This window comes from Mobula hypostoma, chromosome 15 (genome assembly GCF_963921235.1).
Source record: "Mobula hypostoma chromosome 15, sMobHyp1.1, whole genome shotgun sequence".
In the NCBI taxonomy this organism is placed as follows: domain Eukaryota; kingdom Metazoa; phylum Chordata; class Chondrichthyes; order Myliobatiformes; family Myliobatidae; genus Mobula; species Mobula hypostoma.
The window spans coordinates 18,474,011-18,496,434 of record NC_086111.1 but is presented as its reverse complement, the minus strand read 5'-3'; the positions used below and the strand labels follow the sequence as shown (position 1 = coordinate 18,496,434).

The 22,424-nt window shown below is 40.3% G+C and overlaps 1 protein-coding gene across 1 annotated transcript in view; it reads left to right on the top strand.

Annotated features, from left to right (window-relative positions):
• Window positions 1-206: 206 nt before the first annotated feature.
• Window positions 207-22,424, top strand: part of dnah1 (dynein, axonemal, heavy chain 1) — a 393,587-nt gene continuing 371,369 nt past the window's right edge. Inside the window, exons 1-3 of the mRNA XM_063068377.1 lie at window positions 207-258; window positions 15,740-15,931; window positions 21,841-21,913. Of these exons, the coding sequence (XP_062924447.1) occupies window positions 15,752-15,931; window positions 21,841-21,913 (253 nt within the window). The 5' untranslated portion in view covers window positions 207-258; window positions 15,740-15,751. The remainder of the gene's footprint in view (window positions 259-15,739; window positions 15,932-21,840; window positions 21,914-22,424) is intronic.

Genomic DNA, 22,424 nt, shown 5'->3' with positions numbered 1-22,424 from the left:
TCGGAGAGGGGATCATCACTTCATTTAGAAATATGAAAAAAAGCAACGGAAACTTTGAATTTTAGAAACATGGGTGTCTATTATATAAAAATATTTAGTTCAATGCGAATCTGTCCAGAAGGCACTGCCGTGGTGCGGCCGGCATGTACTTTGTACTCGGAACTTGGCGCCTACTTCCTGGTAACCGCGTAGCGTTCGGTTGCTAAGCGACGCGGGGTTCGGTGGCGACGCGGGTGAGACAGCGGCCGTTAGCCCGGCGTGAGTACGACTGTACAACTTATCGGATTTAATCCCCCCCCCACCCCATGTCTCTCTCTCTTTCTCCCCCTCGCTCTCCCACACGCACTTTCTCAAACGCAGCTCCTCTCTTTCACACACACTCTCTCTCTCCATTCGCTCGCTAACATTTAGAATCATAGGGTTATCACAGAAATAGGCCCCTTGGCCCACCCATCCCCTACACCAATACTTTGTCCAGGCCTCCCGTACACTGACGAGGCAAGTGTTCGTCTGGATACTTCTCAACCGAAGTCTCTGTCTCCACCACCCCTCCAGGAGCTAGTTCCAGGTTCCCACCACCCTCTGGTTCTTTCTCGGATATTTCCCCTTACCCCAAACCCATGCTGCCTAGTTTTACGTCACTGCTATGGGCAATTGTCCTATTTAAGAGTTTACGTAAAACTGTGGACCAATCTGGACTGAAGAGATTGAATCAGCTGGAAACACTGATGGGAGTACGTTCCAAATGTCCACATTTGGTCATTAAAACAAAGCAATGACATCGACTGAATTGCTCAGCACATGAATTTAAGTCACAGATTATTACTTTAGGCTATTCACCTGTGGCATTGAGGTCCAAGAAGATTTCCTGGTGACTTTGGAAACCATTGGGTCCAGAGAGCCTACAGTAGCACCCAAATATCCCACTTATTTTCCTGTATTCTTTTCTCCTTCTGGTGCTCATTAACTTTCCCTGATTCTCCTGCCACTCATACATATTAGGGGTAATTTATTTTATTTAAATGTACAGCATGGTAATAGGCCATCTGGCCCAATGTGTCCAATTAACCGACTACCCCAACATCTTTAGAATGTGGGAGGAGACTGGAGCACCTGGAGGAAACGCACATGGTCGTTACAACATCCTTATAGACAGTGGCGGGAGATATCGAACCAAGTTTGACAACAGTACCTCTTATGGCACTCTGCCAAAATTCTGCCAGAGTCGAGATTTAATCCATAACGTAATTGCAAACTTCTATTCTATACATAAGGTGACCCTAGGCTACCAACTTAGTTCTTCATTTTCATCCACTCCGACCTATCTGTGGCTGTCTACACTATTCAGTGAAGTGCCACATATGACAGAGGAACAGCACTTTATTTATCATCTAGGCACATTGTAGACGTTGGGAGACAATTGAAAACAAAATCAGGAAATTTGCTTTTACTGTTTGTTTCAGTACTGGAAAGTTCTAATGCAAGTTTATTCCTCTCTAATGTTAACTCAGCCTTTCTCTCTGCACAGATTTTGCCTGAGCATTTCCAGTATTTTGTTTTGGTTCAGATGTACAACATAGAACAGTACAGTGTAGGAATAGGCCCTTCGGTTCAGAATCAGAATCAGGTTTATTATCACCGGCATGTGACGTGAAATTTGTTAACTTAGCAGCAGCAGTTCAATGCAATACATAATCTAGCAGAGAGAGAAAGAATAACAAATAAAATAAAACATAATAAGTAAAAAATTAAATCAATTATGTATATTGACTAGATTATTAAAAATGTGCAAAAACAGAAATACATTAAAGAAAAGTGAGGTTGTGTCCAAAGCTTCAAAGTCCATTCAGGAATCGAATCGCAGAGGGGAAGAAGCTGTTCCTGAATCGCTGAGTGTGTGCCTTCAGGTTTCTGTATCTCCTACCTGAGGGTAACAGTGAGATAATGCTGAAGCAAATTAATTTAAATCTCTTCTGCCTGTATATGATCCATATTCACCCCCCCCCATTTCCTTCATATTCATGTATCTATCTTACATTCTCTTAAAAGCCACTATCATACCCGCTACTACCCCAGGCAGTACGTTCCAGGTATTTACCACTTCCTTTTTTGGGATGATATTAGCACCAGGAAAGACAATGCGTCATTTCAAATGGAACCATCCATCTTTGTGTTTTAATGCCTGAAATCCCCAAATGATTCATGATTTTAATGATACATTTTGTGTTTAGCTGTACATATTGCCATTAGTATTTTGGCAAAAATACCCAAAATATTCACTGTAATTTTGGTGAAATCTCTCAGAGTGGAAGATCCAGAACCCACACCAGCACCTGAACTTTTAGATCAGCATGGGTGGGAATGGTTCTGGTATGCCAATCTCCAGGAGCCCAACTGAATGGGAATTTAACACTGTTCAGGTTACATCTGAATGTGTCTCTGCTGATACTGTCTAACCAATGATATCAAACAGCAGAGCTGTAATAATGAATAACAGAGAAACGTTAAATTTGAGTAACATTTCATACGTTCCGTTTTGTGTGGAGGAGGGGGTTTTTGGGGGATTGATTATTTGGATGCTGTTTTTTTAATGGGTGGGGGGGAGTGGGTTGATGCTCCTCTCTAAATGACTTTCATATTCGTTCAAGTTTCCATGGCTAGCTGGAGAATGCAAATTTCAAGTTGTATTGTTGTTGCTGTTGGCATCCATTTGTCTCGAAGACAATGGATGATGATGATGATCATCACAAGCCTGGGTGGAAGGTATGGGGATCCTGAGATGCCCAGTCATCAAAATCCCCCTCTCGGCCTCACCAGTGTAGTGCACAGGAAAGCTTATGAAGCAATAATTTTGACACCAGCTTGACTGCAGGAGCCGCCGGAAGGATGTTCAACGACATCCAGCCGCCTTCGGGGCTCCACTCTGGATTTGCCGTCTGGGTTTACTCCTGTAGCCTTCATCTGTCCTGAAGCTGCCCACAAGGCATACAGCTGGGAATCTGGTTCACGAGCACCAGGGTGTGTCCCCACACCGGTGGGCCTGCGTGCTACGTGTGCAGGGACCAGACCTCCTCTGTAGTTCAGCCTGCATCTGAAAGGAGTTCGGTTTCCGTGTGTTGCCAGCGAGGAGGCACTACATCAGCCTTGCTGTTGGAGAGGGTATATACTGGCAGGGAGAGACTTACACATTCAGCTCTCCTTTTTGCGAGACTGCTAGCTAGCGGTGGAAGCTGAAAGTGAGAGCGACAAGCACTACTTACTACACTACCACACTAGGCATGTCACAACAACCATTTTGATACATATTGATACATGCTTTGGTAATATTTGAATCTTTGAACTTTTGGGTAGAAGCTGAACTAAGGTTATGGAGACACAAGAAACTGCAATTGCTGAAATCTGAATCTAAACTGCTGGAAGAACTTAATGGGTCAGGCAACATCTGTGAAGGCAAAGTGGGGGTTGACATTTCTGGTTGAGGTCTTGCATCACAACCAAATTTATGCTATTACATTTATATTACTAAGAGAAAAATGAGTTTTGAGGAATACCAAAAGTGCCCTCTTCTGTTTAGATTTTTTAAAAACTTCCATAAACTGATAATAGGAGGAGCATAAACTGACAATATTGGATGTGTATGAGTAAATCATAAAATGAATTTTTTGTGGAGTTAGAGAGCAACAGGAAAGTAATGAAATGAGCATCTTGCCAAAATCCAGTGGTAGTGGTAAAATTTAATAGACAATCTATATGGTGAGACGGAACAGAAATCACACCCACGTCATTCACCTATTCCCGCGTCTAATACCTTTTAGCTGACTTCTCTTTTCCAAAACCATTTGGCCACATTTCCAAGGATTAAACCTATTTCTCATCTCAAGGCAATATCTGTAATTTTATTGGAATTACCCAGAAAGAGCATGGATTTCTGATCTCAAGTTATTTTTAAAGTTAGGTGGATAGAGCAAAATTTATAGTTTCCTTTCATAGTTGAGGCATGGAATAGATCCAGATTTCAATATGTATGACTTAGTTACTACACTACATAAGTGGAATGAATGTCCCACGGTTCAGAATAGAGTATGAATGCTGGCATTGGCCAGTTCAAGACGAGTGTTATGGCCATTCAGTACTGAATAATGTGCAATCCTGTATATATAACATTCTTGACAAGGTTGATACCATGATACTTTTGCTGGCTGAGGTTTCTGAACAAGGGTTCATATTCTCAAATCAAGGAACTGAGGTAAGGAGAAATGTTGTCAGAGGGTGATTGAGGTGAGTCTTTCCAATCCTCAACCCAGGAGGTTTGTTATGGAGGTTCAATTACTGTGTTATGACACAGATCTACTGTTTTTTCCCACTGGATATTAAAGGGATCATGGGGTCAGTGAAAGAGAATGGTAAAGGATCACCCAGGATCCTAGTGAAAAAAATATTGACGGGCTAAATGGCTTATCCTGTTTGTGTTGTATGATGCACTCTGCTGCTACTTTTGAAGGGTCAAAAGTCATTGAGGTTGATGGATCGAACATATACAATTGATATTTTAATATCTCATCTCTCCTCATTTCACTAAATATTCTTCATTATTATTAAAGTTTCTTATTGACATCTTACTTAGCTGCATCCTTCCCTCATCATGACCACTGTCTTTTGCCTTTGTCATTGCTATGGATCTCACCCGTCCCGCTAAGGAGCCAGACTCTGTCATTGCAATTGGTATTCCTAACTTCCATCCAGGTACTTTACAGAGGTAGAGAGTAACTAGAAATACAAGTTTCACACTGTGTGGCACACAAATGTATTGCAACCAAGTCAGAAGGCTAGGGTAACTGTGAATGAGGGCACAGGACAGTCCTGCTCCAGGTCCGGACTAGAAAAGTATATAGAAACTCCCAGTTCAATGCTTGTTCTTTAGAAAGCTTGTAAGAAACTAAGTGTAACATGGAGAGCACCTTCCATAAGGGTTTCATCCCCATAGTTTAAGCGTTGCACAAAACAAATGGGAAAGTGGAGAATGGTTCCTAAGAGAAGACAGCCAGAGTCATATCAATAGTACACACAAAATAATCTGCAGATGCTGTTGTCAAAGGAACACTCACAATGCACTGGAGGAACTCAGCAGGTCAGACAGCATCAGTTGAAAAGATTAGTCGACGTTTCGGGCTGAAACCCTTCGTCAGGACTGAAGGAAGAACTTTGGGGAGGGTTTGAAGAATGCTGGTAGTTGAAAAAAACAGTAATTTGAAAGACAAAGGGGTGGGGAGGGGAAGCAGGGAGGTGATTGGCAGGAGAACAATAGTAGAAGGAGGCGGAACTATGAGGGAGGTGATGTGAAATAGGGATAGAGGAAGGGAGGGGGAGGGAATTACCAGAAGTTGGAGAATTCTATGTTCATACCAAGGGGCTGGAGCTTCTTCCTTCAGTCCTGACGAAGGGTTTCGGCCCGAAACGTTGACTAATCTTTTCAACTGATGCTGACTGACCTGCTGATTTCCTTTCTTTCTTTCTTTTTAAATCTTTTTATTGAGTAAGTATACAAAAAAGGTAAGCCATATAAACATTAATACAATGTTAAAGTATAATAAAATTCCAAAAGATAACAATACCAAAAAGAAAATACTACAAACAATGTAATTTAAGCATAAGAAACCAAAATAACATAATAGTATACTAGATTTTATATATATCAATGGAAAAAAAGAAAAAAAAAACCCCCAAAAAAAACCCACCGTGCAACTAACTAAAAGCAAAGCAAAGCAATGGGCTAACTTGAAACCAAACAGAGTTAAACTTAAAATCACGTCCTCAATCCCGACCTCCATTAAAACAGTGAAAAAAAAACAAGAAGGGTAAATATTACATTAAATGAAAATATCGAATAAAAGGTCCCCAAATCTGTTCAAATTTAAATGAAGAATCATGAAGGTTACTTCTAATTTTCTCCAGATTCAAACATAAAATCGTCTGAGAAAACCAAAAAAAGGTAGTTGGAGCATTAAGCTCTTTCCAATGTTGTAAAATACATCTTTTCGCCATTAAAGTAAGAAATGCAATCATTCTACGGGCTGAAGGGGAAAGATTACTAGAAATTTTAGGTAGTCCAAAGATAGCAGTAATAGGGTGAGGAGAGATATCTATATTTAATACCTTAGAAATAATATTGAAAATATCTCTCCAAAAAGTTTCCAAAGTAGGGCAAGACCAAAACATATGAGTTAAAGAGGCTATCTGCCCCGAACATCTATCACAGAAAGGATTAATATGCGAGTAAAAACGCGCTAACTTATCTTTGGACATATGTGCTCTATGCACCACTTTAAATTGAATTAGGGAATGTTTAGCACAAATAGAGGAAGTATTAACTAATTGTAAAATCTGCCCCCAATCATCCACAGAAATGGTAAGCCCCAATTCCTGTTCCCAATCTACCCTAATCTTATCAAATGGAGCTTTCCTGAGTTTCATAATAATATTATAAATCATAGCCGATGCACCTTTCTGACATGGATTAAGGTTAATTATCGAATCTAAAATATATATAGGAGGAAGCATTGGAAAGGAAGGAAGTATAGTACTTAGAAAATTTCTAACTTGTAAATATCTAAAAAAATGTATTCTTGATAGGTTATATTTATTAGATAATTGTTCAAAAGACATAAGGGAACCATCTAAAAATAAATCCAAAAACCGTAAAATACCCTTAGTCTTCCAAGTTTGAAAAGCGCGATCCGTAAAAGAGGGAGGAAAAAATATGTTACCTAAAATAGGAATCGCTAACCCGAATTGATTAAGATCAAAAAATTTTCTGAATTGAAACCAAATACGCAAAGCATATTTAACGATCGGGTTAGAGACCTGCTTAAGGCGTTTCGAATCAAAAGGAAGAGATGAACCTAAAATAGAACCAAGTGTATAACCCTGAACAGATTGTAATTCCAATGCTACCCATTTAGGAATAGATAGTATATCCCGGTCAAGTAACCAAAATTTCATATGTCGAATATTAATAGCCCAATAATAAAATCTAAAGTTAGGTAATGCTAAACCTCCATCTCTCTTAGCTTTCTGTAAATGTATTTTACCCAGTCTCGGATTCTTATTCTGCCAAATAAATGAAGAAATTTTAGAGTCGACTTTATCAAAAAAAGATTTAGGAACGAAAATTGGTAATGCCTGAAACACATATAAAAATTTTGGCAAAAAAAACATCTTAACTGCATTAATACGACCAATCAAAGTTAAATATAAAGGAAACCATTTAGATGAAAGTTGAGTAATATGGTCTATTAATGGTAAAAAGTTAGTCTTAAATAAATCTTTATGTTTACAAGTAATTTTAATCCCAAGATATGAAAGGTAATTATTAATCAATTTAAATGGAAATTTATAATATAAGGGAAGATGTTTATTAATCGGAAAAAGTTCACTCTTACTAAGATTTAATTTATAACCTGAGAAAAGACCAAATTGTGCTAATAACTCTAAAACAGCAGGAATAGATCTCTCAGGATTAGAAATATATAAAAGTAAATCATCAGCATAGAGTGATAATTTATGGGACTTTAATCCCCGAGTTATCCCAGTAATATTTGAAGATTCTCGAATAGCAATTGCAAGAGGTTCTAATGCAATATCAAATAATAGGGGACTAAGAGGACAGCCTTGTCGAGTACCACGAAAGAGAGGAAAAAAAGGTGAGTTTAAAGAGTTAGTACGAACCGAGGCTACAGGGGAGTGATATAACAGTTTAATCCAGGATATAAATTTCAGGCTAAAATTAAACATTTCAAGCACCTTAAATAAATAAGGCCATTCTACTCTATCAAAAGCTTTCTCGGCATCTAAAGAAATAACACACTCAGGAACATTTTGTGAGGGAGTATAAACGATATTTAACAATGTACGAATATTATAAAAAGAGTAACGACCTTTAATAAAACCCGTTTGGTCTTCCGAAATAATAGAAGGAAGTACTTTTTCTAGTCTATTTGCTAATAACTTAGAAAAGACTTTAGAATCAACATTTAATAAAGATATTGGTCTATAAGATGCACATTGAGCAGGGTCTTTATCCTTCTTTAGTATTAAAGAAATTGATGCTCTATTAAAAGATTCCGGAAGTTTACCAAGTTTCAAAGAAGCCTCAAAAACCTTATAGAGCCAGGGAATCAATAAAGAAGCAAAACATTTATAAAATTCAACGGTAAACCCATCAGGGCCAGGAGCTTTCCCCAGATTCATAGAAAAAATAACATTCTTAATCTCATCCATTGTAATGGAAGTATCTAATAAAGAAGACATATCCTGTGAAATCTGAGGAAAGTCTAACTTATCTAGAAAATCATTCATATATTTAGAATCTCGAGGAGACTCTGATTGATATAAAGAAGAATAAAAATCACAAAAGGTTTGATTAATCCCCACATGATCCAATATCAATCGATCATTTTGGTTATAAATCTGATTGATTTGAGATTTAACATAATTAGATTTCAATTGATTAGCCAGCAGCTTGCCAATTTTATCACTGTGAACATAAAAATCACTTCTTGTTTTCTTTAATTGGTTTACAATCGAGGACGAGAGTAGTAAACTGTGTTCCATTTGAAGTTCAGTTCTTTGTTTGTATAGCTCCTCAGAAGGAGCCATAACATATTTCTTATCAATTTCTTTAATCTTGTCCACAATTGCCATCTCCTCCTGCTTCTGTTTCTTCCTCAAAGCAACGGAATACGAAATAATCTGACCTCGAATATAGGCTTTAAAAGTGTCCCAAAGAGTGTTAACCGAAATATCTTCTGTATGGTTAATTATAAAAAAAAGCTCAATCTGTTCATTCATAAAATTAACAAAGTCCGAGTCCTGAAGCAACAGCGAATTAAAACGCCATTGTCTATTGTTTGGTATATTGGCCATAATTTTAATAGAAAGCTTAAGTGGAGCATGATCCGAAATGGTTATAGAATCATAATCACATTTAATCACTGAAGGAATGAGACGCTGATTTCCTCCAGTGCATTGTGAGTGTTCCATATCAATAGTACTGCAGGATACTCTGCCTAAACAATAGGGATAGTATGGACAGGGGAGCTGTAGTGATGCATATTGCATGGAATAAGGGAGGATATTAACGAGCAGGACTTGGAGGTCTTGAATACTACACATCTGTGAGTATAGAAATAGTGCAAATCAGCGTGGGTCTGATGCTATTGTGCAGACTGAGAGTTCTACAGTTATGGAGCTAATTTCTAGGGGAGATGTGACTTGTACAGGAGAACAGCTGGCATCCTAGCAAGACCAGAATCAATACTCTTGCTGACATATTTCCTAGTGTCATTGGGAAGAGTTTAAACTAGCTTGACAGAGGACTGGAATATTGTCAATGTATTTAAAAAGGGAGTAAGAAATGGAGTAACAAACTATAGCTGATATAGATAGAAGACAAAATGTTGAAACATAGAAAAAACACAGAAATTTACAGCACATTACAGGCCTTTTAGCCCACAATGTTGTGCCGACTACTCTAGAAACTACCTAGAATTTCTTTACTGAATAGCCCTCTATTTTTCTTAGCTCCATGTACCTATTTAGGAATCTCTTAAAAGACCCTATTGTATCCGCCTTTACCACCAACGCTGGCAGTGCATTCCACACACCCTCCACTGTGTGAAAAACTTACCTCTGACATCCCCCTTGTACCTACTTCCAAGCACTTTAAAACTCTGCCCCCTCATGTTAGCCATTTCAGCCCTGGGAAAAAGTCTCTGGCTATCCACGCAATTAATGCCTCTAATCACTTATATACCTCTATCAGGTCATCTCTCATCCTCCATTGCTCCAAGGAGAAAAGATCAAGTTCACTCAACCTATTTTTGGTTGATGATTGAATGGCGGAACAGACTCGATGGGCCAAATGGACTACTTCTGCTCCTATATCTATGGTCTGTTCTTGTAAGGCATTCTGTCCATTCCAGGCAACATCCTTGTAAATCTCCTCTGCACTCTTTCTATAGTATCCTCAGCCTTCCTGTAGTGAGGTGACTGGAACTGAACACAGTACTCCAAATAGGGTCTAACTAAAATCTTCTATAGCTGTAACATTACCTCACAGCTCTTGAACTCAATCCCACGGTTGATGAAGGCCAACATACCATACGCCTTCTTGACGACACTGTCAACCTGTGCAGCAGCTTTGAGTATCCTGTGGACATGGACCCCAAGATCTCGCTGATCCTCCACACTGCCAAGGGTTTTACCATTAATATTACATTCTCTCTTAAAATTTGACCTACCAATATGAATCAGTTCACGCTTATCTGGGTTGAACTCCAGCTGCCACTTCTCAGCCCAGTTCTGCATCCTATTGATGTCGTGCTGTAACTTCTGACATTTCTTGAGACTATCAACAGCACCCTCAACTTTTGTGTCATCAGCAAACTTACTAACCCACCCTTCTACTTCCTCATCCAGGTCATTTATAAAAATCACAAAGAGGAGGGGCCCCAGAACAGATCCCTGCGGAACACCACTGGTCACCAACCTCCATGCAGAATTTGAACCATCTACAACCACCTTTTTCCTTCTGTGGGCAAGCCAATTCTGGATCCACAAAGCGAGGTCTCTGTGGATCCCATGCCTCATTACTTTCTGCATGGGGAACCTTATCAAATACTTTCCTGAAATCCATATACAGTACATCCGCTGCTTTGCCTTCATCAATCTGTTTTGTTACATCCGCAAAGAATTCAATCAGTGTTGTAAGGCACGACCTGCCTTTGACAAAGCCATAGTGACTATCCCTAATCAGATTATGTCTCTCCAAATGCTCATAAGTCTTGCCTCTCAGGATCTTCTCCAACAACCTGCCCACCACTGAGGTAAGACACACTGGTCTATAATTTCCTGGGTATCTCTACTCCCTTTCTTGAACAAGGGAACAGCGTTTGCAACCTTCCAATCCTCTGGTATTTTTCTCATCCCTATTGAACTTTGCCAGAACAACAATTTCCTGTCTTGCTTCCCACAGTAGCCTGGGATATATCTCATCCGGTGCTGGTGACTTATCTAACTTAGCACCTTTCAAAAGCTCCAGCGTATCCACTTTCTTAATGTCTATACACTGAAGCATTTCAGTCCACTGTAAGTCATCCCCACAATTACCAAACACGAGGAAATCTGCAGATGCTGGAAACTCAAGCAACACACATAAAAATTGCTGGTGAATGCAGCAGGCCAGGCAGCAATTTTTATGTGTGTTGCCCACAATTACCAAGATCCTTTTCACTGGTGAATACTGAAGCAAAGAATTCATTAAGTACCTCCACTACCTCCTCCGGCTCCATGCACATGTTTCTGCTGTCACTCCTGATTGGTCCTGTTCTCACATGGTTCATCCTCTTGCTCTTCACATATTTGTAGAATGCCTTGGGATTTCCCTTAACCCTGCTTGCCAAGGCCTTCTCATGGCCCCTTCCAGCTCACCTAATTTCATTCTTGAGCTCCTTCCTGGCACCCTTGTGATTTTCTAGAGCTCTGACAGTACCTAGTTTCTTGTACCTTTTGTAAGCTTTGCTTCTTAACTAGATTTTCTATATCCTTTGTACACCATGGTTCTTTTACTCTACCATCCTTTCCGTCCCTCAATGGAACTTGCCTATGCAGGACGCCGTGTAAATGCTCCCTGAACATTTGCCACATTTCTGCCGTGTGTTTCCATGAGAACATCTGCTCCCAATTTATGTTCCCAAGTTCCTGCCTAATAGCATCATATTTCCCCTGACCCCAATTAAATATCTTTCCAAATTGTCTGCTCCTATCCCTCTCCAGCGCTATGGTAAAGGAGATAAAGTTGCGATCACTACCCCCAAAATGGTCTCCCACTGAGAGATCTGACAACTTACCAGTTTTATTTCCCAATACCAGATCAAGTAGAGTCTCTCCTCTAGTTGGCTTATCTACATATTGCATCACGAAACCTTCCTGAACACACCTAACAAACTCTACCCCATCCAACCCCTTGCTCTAAGGAGATGCCAGTCAGTATTAGGGAAGTTAACATCACCCATCACAGCAACCCTATCATTATTGCACCATTTCAGAATCTGCCTCCCTATCTGCTCATCAATGTCTCTGTTACTATTGGGTGGGGTCTATAAAAGCACACAGTAGAATTATTGTCCCCTTCCTGTTTCTGACTTTCACCCACAATGACTCAGTAGACAATCCCTCCATGACTTCCTCCTTTTCTACAGCCGTGATACCATCCCTGATTAGCAATGCCGCTCCCCCACCTCATTTGCCTCCCTCCTTGTCCTTTTTGAAACATCTAAAACCTGGTACACTCAGCAGCCATTCCTGCCCCTGAGACATCCAAGTCTCTGTAATGGCCACAACATCATAGTTCCACGTATTGATACACGCTCTACGTTCATCTGGCTTGCTTATGATACTCCTTGCATTAAAATAGACACATCTCAAACCATCTGGCTGAGTGCATCTTTGCTCTATCATCTGCCTATTCTTCCTCACAAACTCCCTACAAGCTGTCCCTACTCATGCGCCAACTGCCCCATCCTCTGCCTCTTCACTTAGGATTCCACCCCCCCTGCAAATCTAGTTTAAACTCTCCTCAATAGCATTAGCAAACCTCCCTCCCATCATATTGGTTCCCCTCCAGTTCAGGTGCAACCCATCCCACTTGTACAGGTCACCCCTTCCCCAGAAAAGGTTCCAATGATCCAAGAACTTGAAACGTTCCCCCTCCCGCACTATCTCCTCAACCACTCATTCATCTGCGCTATCTTCCTGTTCTCACTTTCATTAGCTCGTGGCACTGGGAGTAATCTGGAGATTACCACCTTGGAGGTCCTGCTTTTCAGCCTGCTTCCTTAACTTACGTGCAAGACCTTTATCCTTCTCCTGCCTATGTCATTGGTATCAACATGTACCACGACCTCCAGCTGCTCACTCTCCTGTTCAAGAATATTCTGCAACCACTCAGAGACATCCTGGACCCTAGCACCTGTGAGTAACACACTATCCTGGTGTCTTTTTTGATGGCACAGAATCCCTATCTGTCCTCCTAACTATTGAGTCCTCTATGACTATTGCTCCACCTGACTCCACCCTACCCTTCTGAGGCTCAGAGCTGACCGCAGTGCTGTTGGTCTGGCTGCTGCTGCCATGCCCAGATAGGTCGTCTCCCTCAGCAGTATCCAAAGGGGTATACCCATTGCTGAGGGGAATGGCCACAGGGGGACCCACAACTGACTTCCTTCTCTCTTTACCTCTCTTGGTGTTCACCCATCTACTCTCCGAATTTTGCACTCTAGATTCTGAGGGATAAAATTTATCAGCATCCGTAGCAACCCAGGCTAATCAAAGCCAAATAGCATGGATTTGTTAAGGGAAAGTTTAGTGATTTTAAGGAATGATGATGAAAATTTTGTATAATTTACATGAATCAAGTAAAGCATTTGACAAAGCCCCAATGACAGTTTAATCATGATCCTAAGAGCCCAGTGGATCCCTGAGAAAGTGCAAACTTGAATTAAAATTTGATTCACTGGCAAACAGCAAGGGACATTCAAGTGAAGGAAATTTGTGTGCTGCTGGTGTCAGTATTACACCGTTTGCTTTTTTATGTGGACTATAGGAATGAGTTGGGGTCAAATGTAGGATCCACAATTAAGAAGTTTGCAAATGTTACAGTGTTTGATGGTGAAAAAGAAAGATTTGGGCGATGTAAGGCTATTAAGGGATTAGTTAGTTAGGCACAAAGGTAGCTAGTGGAATTAAATCTGGTAAAGAATGCATGGGAGAAAGGCAGGAAATACGCAATGAATAATAGCATACTTAGAAGTATAAACAAACAGGGAGACCTTGGAGCGCATGTCCACAAAGCCCTGAAAGTGGCAAGACAGGTAGAAATCAAATGGAATGTCTACCTCTACTGGCTGAGCTACAGAAATGCAAGAGCAGGTAAGTCTTGTGATAAAGAACAGTTAGGCCACATCTAGAATGCTGTTTTCTGTTTACCACACTACAGAACTGGCGTGATAGGTTTAGAGAGGCTGCAGAGAAGGTTTACCTGCTGTCACCTGGCTGGTGGGCAGTATTAGATTTACGACACACATACCACTAAAAAAAAAGGATATCCTTGCCCATAAAGACTTTGCAAAGTATCACTTAGAAGATAGTGTAAAGATTTGGAAGAAGGTTTTCTGGTCAGATGAGACTAAAGTGGAACATTTGGCATCAAAATTAATTGGTACATGTGGTGTAAATGCAATACTATGTATCAGCTAGGTAACACCATCTTTACTGTAAAGTATAGTGGAGGTAGCATCATGCTATGGGGATGCTTTTTAACAGCAGGGATTGGAAATCTGGTCAGGATTGATGGGAAGATGAATGCTGCTAAATACAGAGAGATGCTGGATAAAAACCTGCTAGCTTCTGCCAGAAAGCTTAAGCTGGGGAGGAAGTTCATCCTTCAGCATACAGTGACCGAAAGGATACTGCCAGAGCAACCATGGAATGACTTCAAATGAACAAAATTGTCATCTTTGAGTGGCTCAGTCAGAGTCCTGACCATAACCAGATCGAATATCTCTGGCTAGACCTCAAGATTGCTGTTCACCATTGCTTCCCAACTAACCTGGCACAGCTTGACCGATTTTGCAAGGAGAAATGGGCAAATCTTGCTTCATCACGTTATGAAAAAACTACTAGCTGTGATAACTGCGAGAGGTTGTTAACTAAGTACTGAGCAAAGAGGAGATGAGAGGGGATGAATACTTTTGAACCACTGACATTTCAGATTTTGAAATTTTAGTTTTTTATTCTTTATAATTTTCCCTGTTTTATTTGAGCTCTACTGTGAAAAAACATGTGATTCACAAATAAAAATCCTCAATTAAATTGATCAAAATCCCTGGTTGCAATACTCATGTGCATATGTGAAAGAGGGGTTGAGGGCTGAATACTGTTTCAAGGCACTGTACATCTCAGGATCGCAAGCCCAAGCCTCTGATTACTAGTCCAGTATTATGCTGCTTCTACAAAACATGAAATTTTACCAGAAGATTTTCAACGAAATAGCCAAGAATATATTTGATTTTCTAGTTAGCATGTTCTAGAGTTCCACAGATATAAGAAGTGCAGATCATTGATCTTACTAATATTTTTAAAATAGACTAACTATTGAAATATTTCTTAACAACATTTGCTGTATCTTTCCATCTTTCTCAATAACCCATAATGGAAAAGGACAGGAAGGCAAATGTAATGGATAAATATTCGTTGCTGTGTGTATACATGTCAGCTATCTTGTACAGTACCAATACATTTACTCCTTTCCTTACAAAATCATGTAGTTCTACAGGCCACTGTGTCAGTTGGCTGATCATCATTTCCTGTTCTTTCCTCATCCCATTATTTTTATTATTTTAAGCTCATCAGTATTTTCACTAAATCTATGATAGGGTCTCCTTCATAATTGTTCTGTTATTGTATTCTGTCTTCAAAGAAATTCTTAAGCTCTCCTTTTGTTCTTTCATTTTAATTTAAAATGTTTACTCTTTTAAATTGCAAATAAGTTTTCCTATTCGCTGTATTGAAACTTCTTATCAGTTCAGACTCCTATCACTGTTCCACAGTCTTATTTTCAGTATTGTGTGTTGAGATAAATTATATGGCAATAATGTTATTGTATTTTATTTCAATTGTTAAGTTCTGGTAAAGAATGGAAGCAAACAATAGAAAGAAAACCCCTCCCAGGAAGAAGTTGAAGTCATCTAAACCAAACTTATTAGATTCTAGAGCTTCAGTGAATGATGACCAGTCTGGCAGAAAATATCCAAGTATCACAAAAAGAGGCTTCTATTCAGATATCCTTGCTTCAGGGGCATTAACTGTTCTCGGGGTAAGTGCCATGAATGTCTGTAAATGTCTATTATGATCAAAATCAGGTCAAATATTGTTGATTCAACAGGTGACTAACCTAACCAGTAAATGCACTTTACCTATCCAAATACTCCAAAGAGCCACACTATATTGGGTGCTTCATCTATCTTGTGTGGGAAGGTGAAGAAATATTGGGAGGTAAACATCATAAACCGTGCAAGCTCAATGGTAGGACATTATCAAAGGTCAAACGGCTGCAAATCCATGAGTCCATTGGAGGCTGGAGACTGAAGACTGAAGTTCCCAGTACAAAGTCCAGCCTGTCCTGGGGTTAGAGGACTGTATATATGTGTGGATGGGTAGGTAGGTAGGAGAGAGGAGGAATGGGGCTTTGTCACAGAGTATGTTCTGTTTTGTTGTGTAACGTGCTGTGCTGATAGGCATGGTGCACATGCTATGTTGCTGCTGGAAGGCATGATGACACTTGCATGCTTCCTCCAGCATACCATTGGGCATGATGGTCGTTAACACAAACGACATATTCCACTTTGTGTTTTGATATACGTGATAAATAAATCTGAATCTGCTATCTACTCAGGACTTGCAGCAAAGAAGACTGCAGAGATTTTAGCACCTCCTTCATGGAAATGTTGAGGAATTGAAGAGGAGCATCAATGTTGCAGTAGATTTCCCAGTGATGCAAATAATTGATAGAATGGTATAACTGGATAATGGTGACCAAGCTACAGTTATCCAATTACAACATTACATTATGAATGGGGAAGCACCAAAGTCTGTTGAAAAAACAATGGGCTGGACATTGCTGATCTGTTAACTAGTAGTAAGATGCATATTAGTGCTTTCTGGATGCCCCCACTTTTGCATTATATGCAAATATGGAGTATGGAGTGCAGTGGACATCAGATGCGAGTAAATCTGACCTCTTGTGTCCCTTAGATGCACGATTAAGTCCAGATTGTTCCATGATGTCCTGAGCTTAGGGGTCAATTAAACTTTGTACTGGGAACTTCAGTTTTGTTTCAGTCTTAGTGGGAGAGGGACAGGGAGCATCAAGCATAACCCTATTCATTTGAATGATGTTCAGCTACATGGTAAGAATAGTTAATAATTGCTTAATTTCAATGTTTTTGACTCACTTCTATAACCAATGTTTATAGAGACCAACAATATCCAGGTATGAATCTCTACCTGAGTATGCAGGATTATCTAGACCTGAGTTAACATAAGGATCTGTGCACAATCCCTATGAAGTCACATCAGTCAGTTCCTTCCTAGTTATGTCAGATGATGAGTTAATTTACCAAAATCAAGAGCAGCCAAATCTTGTTGCTGCCAGGACAAACTGTACTCAATTCCGACAACCAGACAGTGGAGGTGGAGAGGATATTTCCCCTGGCTGGTGGTATGAAGAACCAGTGGTGACTGTTTCAGCAATGCTGGAAGACATTTAAGACTGACATAAGGTGAAATCCCTTGACTCAGAGGATGGTGAGCTTGTGGAGTTTTCTGCCATAGAAGGTATTGGTTCAAATCAAGTTTAATTATAATCCTGTCATGTGATTGGCAACAATGAATATCAATCGGTTTTATAAAAACAATCAAACATTTAATAAATTCTACTCAATATTAAAAAAAATAAACAAACAAAAATCTTAACTGGAAGTAAACTGCTATGCGGCCATTTAACAAACCGCCACTAGTATTAGTTCTTAAAGCAATAAATGCGAAAACAGTTCTTAAAGTGGTGAATTCAAAAACAGTTCTTAGAATGGTAAATTCGAAAGTCCAAGAGATTTATACAGTCAATTAGGAGAGACTTTCCTGTAGTAAAGAATTTCTCGAAGACACGATGTCACTGCCGATCCCAGCCGGAACCTGCCTTGTCTGCAGGATTCACGACGATGGAAATAAAACGGTTTAAAAGCACTGAGCTTTCTCTCTGGATACTAGATACTGCACAGCCTTCTCTGCTGCTTTTAGCAGGGGCTATCTCATGCAGGTCACTCTTTCTTGAACGAATTCAATAATGGTTGATCCTATCCAAAACCGCCGAACGACTCCTTCAGGTTCCCGTCTTCACTCTCCAATACTACTGAAAAAATAATCAACAAACCTGGCAGCAATTGGTTAAACTGCCGGCCCAACACTTTTGTACTTTACAACAGAACATAAGACTCCGTTTTAAATCAAAACTGCGTCATAAGGCAAATACGTAGTGGAGCGGAGTATCTGGCTGACTTTCTAATTGGAAGACTAACTGCGTCACCCCAGGGGTCTCCTTTTATACCCGAGATGAATATGTCATCACGTGACCTCACATCGGCGGGAAAATTACTTCAGGTGACCTCCAAAAGACCATTACATCATGGTCATAAGACAGTCACAAGATATCCATGAGGTATGTAACGATTCAAACCATACATGGATACAGTCAAATGAGACAGTGTTCCTCTAGGGCTAAGGAAGATAATGTATGTCCAAAATAATGGGAGAGAGAGAAAAAACACACATTGTTACACAAGAAAAACATATGTATAGTCCAAGTCCATGAGCGACATGCAAATGGATGGTACAGCTCCCGGCATTCCAGCCAGTCATACCACCAATTTGGAAGCCGGTTTACTGAAAATATCTTAGGAGGTAGACAGATTTCTAGATACAATAAAAGGATCAAACAATGTAGGAGAAAATGGTAATTCTGCACAGGTCCTCTCCAGTTTAGGAATACCCAACCTATGCATAGCCCTTGCCTACAAACAAGCATTTGGGAGACTGGTGAGATAGATTTGTCAGCTAGTGTAGGGCTGCAGGTGACCTTTCCTGATGCTTGCTGGAATTTTGCCACATCAAACCCAAGAATACTTTTTGGTTAACCATTTTACAAACCCTATCTAGAGACTCCTGCCTGAGTCAGCAGCAGTTTCCTTTTTAAAGCTGTCAAAAGCATTCAAAACTTTACCTGCTGAGATGTGCTGAGGCTAAATTTGTGTGAAGAATTGAAAATACAGTTGGACTAAGATGTTAACTGTCCTGTGCTATCACCAGTGGGATCATCAGTTGATCTGCCACCTGTCTTCAGGAGTTTCGGCCCTCTTATGATCAAGACTCCCTCGAGGTGGTGGGCCAGCAGTGCTAAAGCACCACCTCCCACTGGTGAGCTTAAAAACTTGGCATCTGCCTGTATCAGAGTTGTTGGTCACTTCCATCCAACAGATAGTCTACTCTTCAGGTATCTATGCAACTACTGAAGGGTTTGCAAAAGATAGATACACTGTCTGACTATCTGCCCCTCTGGACGTACTTGGTCCACACCCATGATGATCCTGTCTCTGCTGCCTCAGCTACAGCCCTGCTGGTTGACTTGATCTCTCTTCTAGTGAAGCCAAGGTCACGCAGCCACTTCTGGAAAGTGAACGCAATAAAGCCATGGCAACCTAATTATAATGGATAGCATGAGGCCTTCCACCCTCTGTCTCTGCACTCTGATCTTAATTCTGCATACTTGGTTAACTTGCGCTTATGGGCTTCATCGATGTTATCTTCCCAGGGGCCTGTGAGTTCACCAATAACCACTTCTCTACTGGTGTCAGACCTTACGATTATATCTGGATGCAATGTGGTGAAAAATATTTGCTCCAGGAAACTGCCTTTCCCATCCAGGTCAGCCTTGACACACCAATCATTGACTGAAGAAAGTATGCTTGATCGTGAGCCTGTGCTGTACACCCTTGACTTGGAGCCTTCTTTTACAAATGATATGCGATGTTCTGTGCAGCATGGGGCATGAGATAAGTTGTGCTGCAGTACTCTCTGCTCAACTGCTTCTGTTACAACTTTGAGAACATTTTATGTCTCCAAGTGTACATGCCGCTGGAAAGATTAACTCTGCATGCACTCAAAATATGTTGAAGTGTTCCCTTCTCACCACAAGCAGCACACCTGTCTGTCTTCTCTTCATACCAGGTGCTGAGGTTGGCAGGTGTTGGGAGCAGATCGTACGCTGCTCTGCATAGAAAAGAAATGCGGAGCAGTTCCATCTGCCACAGAACATTCCAAGATAGGTGTTGTTGTTCAACACTTTCCCACCAGGTGTAAGCCCCTTGTTTGGCCAGGCCAGCTGTTTTAGCTAACCTCTTCTCCTCTTCTACCTCTTGTATTTCTTGCGATACAAGCTCACGGCGCTCCTTACCTGTAGAAGATGACCACCACTTGTGAGTTGTCCATCCAAGTCCCTGGCGGTCTAGCTGAGTAGCCCCAACCATCTCCTTGTGCTTCAATCTGGACTCTGCCTCATCAACTGCTACATGGGCTGACCACTTCCTGCCTGATCTCACATATGCCTGGGTGTTCTTGATGACAGGGTCATTTGAGTCTCGAAGCATCAAGAATGATCTTACCTTGGCTACCTTGACCTCTTCAACAAGGGATTGCACTGGGATGGTAAGCTTTGTCTGGCTACTGTGGATTGCAACATTGGTGAGGCTGCTCAGTACTCCAAGCCACTTCTTCACATACTTGTTGATCTTCTGTTCCATTGCCTCAACACGGGACATTGCCACTTCATAGACAGTTAGTGGCCACATTATCTGTAGCATCAGTCTGTACTGCAAGCACCACAACTTTAACTTGCCAGGCAAGTCACACTTGTCGACAGACATCAGACCTCTGCTGATCCGTTCCCTTGTCTCTTGAACCCTCTTGGTGTCTCTCAGCTCCTCTGTGTACTATCGCCCGAGGCTCTTAACTGGTTGGTCCTGCATAAGGTAATAAGTTTTATTATAAAGAATGGCAAGGTTAGATTTAAAATGCTTGTCCAGACAGTCCTTTCATATGGAATGTAATTTCTGTAGGCATCTTCGGTCAGGTGGGAACTCAGTTTGCAGTCACATTTCCAACTTTGTGAACTGCTCCCGGTTACTGCTCAGGAATAGAACCCTGCCATAACCTGGGGAGGGCCTGCATTGAAATGGAAGGTCAGATATGATCATATTGAAAGATAGAGTAGGCTCTGAAGTAAAATGGTCTATCCTTCTTATGATCAATAAAGGCATTTGGAGACAGTGATTGTTGACTTTCACACAATAGAGCTTTCAGAAGACTATCAGAGTTGTCTGAGAACAGGGCTCTAATTTCTACTTCCTGTGGCCTTATCTCCACTTGTGGCTTGTCCCACTTCATTGAAGTTCTTTGGTATCAAAGGCAGGAAGATATTGGGAGCTGTGAAGCCACTGCCAGAGACCGTTTATTGTGTATAATTAATCATGATGGTGGTAAAATTGGGCTTTGGTTTATTGTTATACTCACTGTCAACCTTATTTTGGAGTGACTGACTGAGGAAACTTTATTGCGACTGGGCATGGAATTTTCTTTACCCTTGCCTATCTATATCATTTGGAAAGTCTGGAAAAATGAGAAGACTTGTGTCACAACTAAATCAGTAATTGCTTTGTATTTTTAAATAAGTTCACCTATTATCCAGTATGGTTCTTTATAGTATGTAAGGAAACTAGAGTAGCGTATTGGATTATGACATTAATTGTAACTGCTATTTTAATATCATAATTACCTTAAGGACCATTTCTGTCACAGGGTGAATCATTACCACATTGTTCCACTATGCTTGCAGTTTTAGTTAAAATTTAATAGCCACAAAAGCACATGTTCCCTACCCTCTTAGTCTGAGTAAATTATGCTAAAAGAAAATGAATACATTGCACCCTTTGTCTTAAATGAAACCTTACAATGGTTTTGTCTGGAGAGGCCAATCTTTGCATTTGGACAGAAAGAGCATGATTCTTACTTTTAACTTCACAAATGTTGATCTTCAGTCTTTATGACAGTTCTTTATAATTGGTTTTGGGATTGCTTTTGAGTCTATAGCATGTTGTTTTCATTTTCTTTTACTAGAATGTTCAAGAAGGCCCCGGTGTAATACGCCACTTGTTAAATCAGTCAGGTCAACTACACTATACTCCTGAAGGTAAGGACCTCCTGTTAATCATGGTTTAATGGAAACAAAAATAAGGAGGATGGAAAACAGCTTGCTGTCTCCCTGTTTTACAATAAAGCATGAAATCAAAGTTTACCCTTGGTAGTATTGAGAAACAGTAGTTGAACAAGTATTACATTCACCATTGTGGTTCAGTTTTTATACTTAATTTAGTTTTCCCAACTTACTTTAACTCTCTTCTGATCTGGAGCACCTGGACCATGATGCTTTCTCTCTCTTTTTCTTGCCTCAGTGGAAGGACTCAACCCTCTGCAGCTATCTCGGTTTGAAACAAGTTTGTGGGTAAAACTAAAAGCTTCAATGAGTGTTCCAAAATACTTACATAAAGAATATTATTTGAGTTGCTTCCTCTTTCTCCTGTCTTGCATGGTTCATAGGTTTCACGTGAGCATGAAACTGAACTGTAGTCAATAGAATGAGATTACCAAGATGTAAAAGATTTGGGGAACCTAATTCAAAATGAACCAATTCACAATAAATA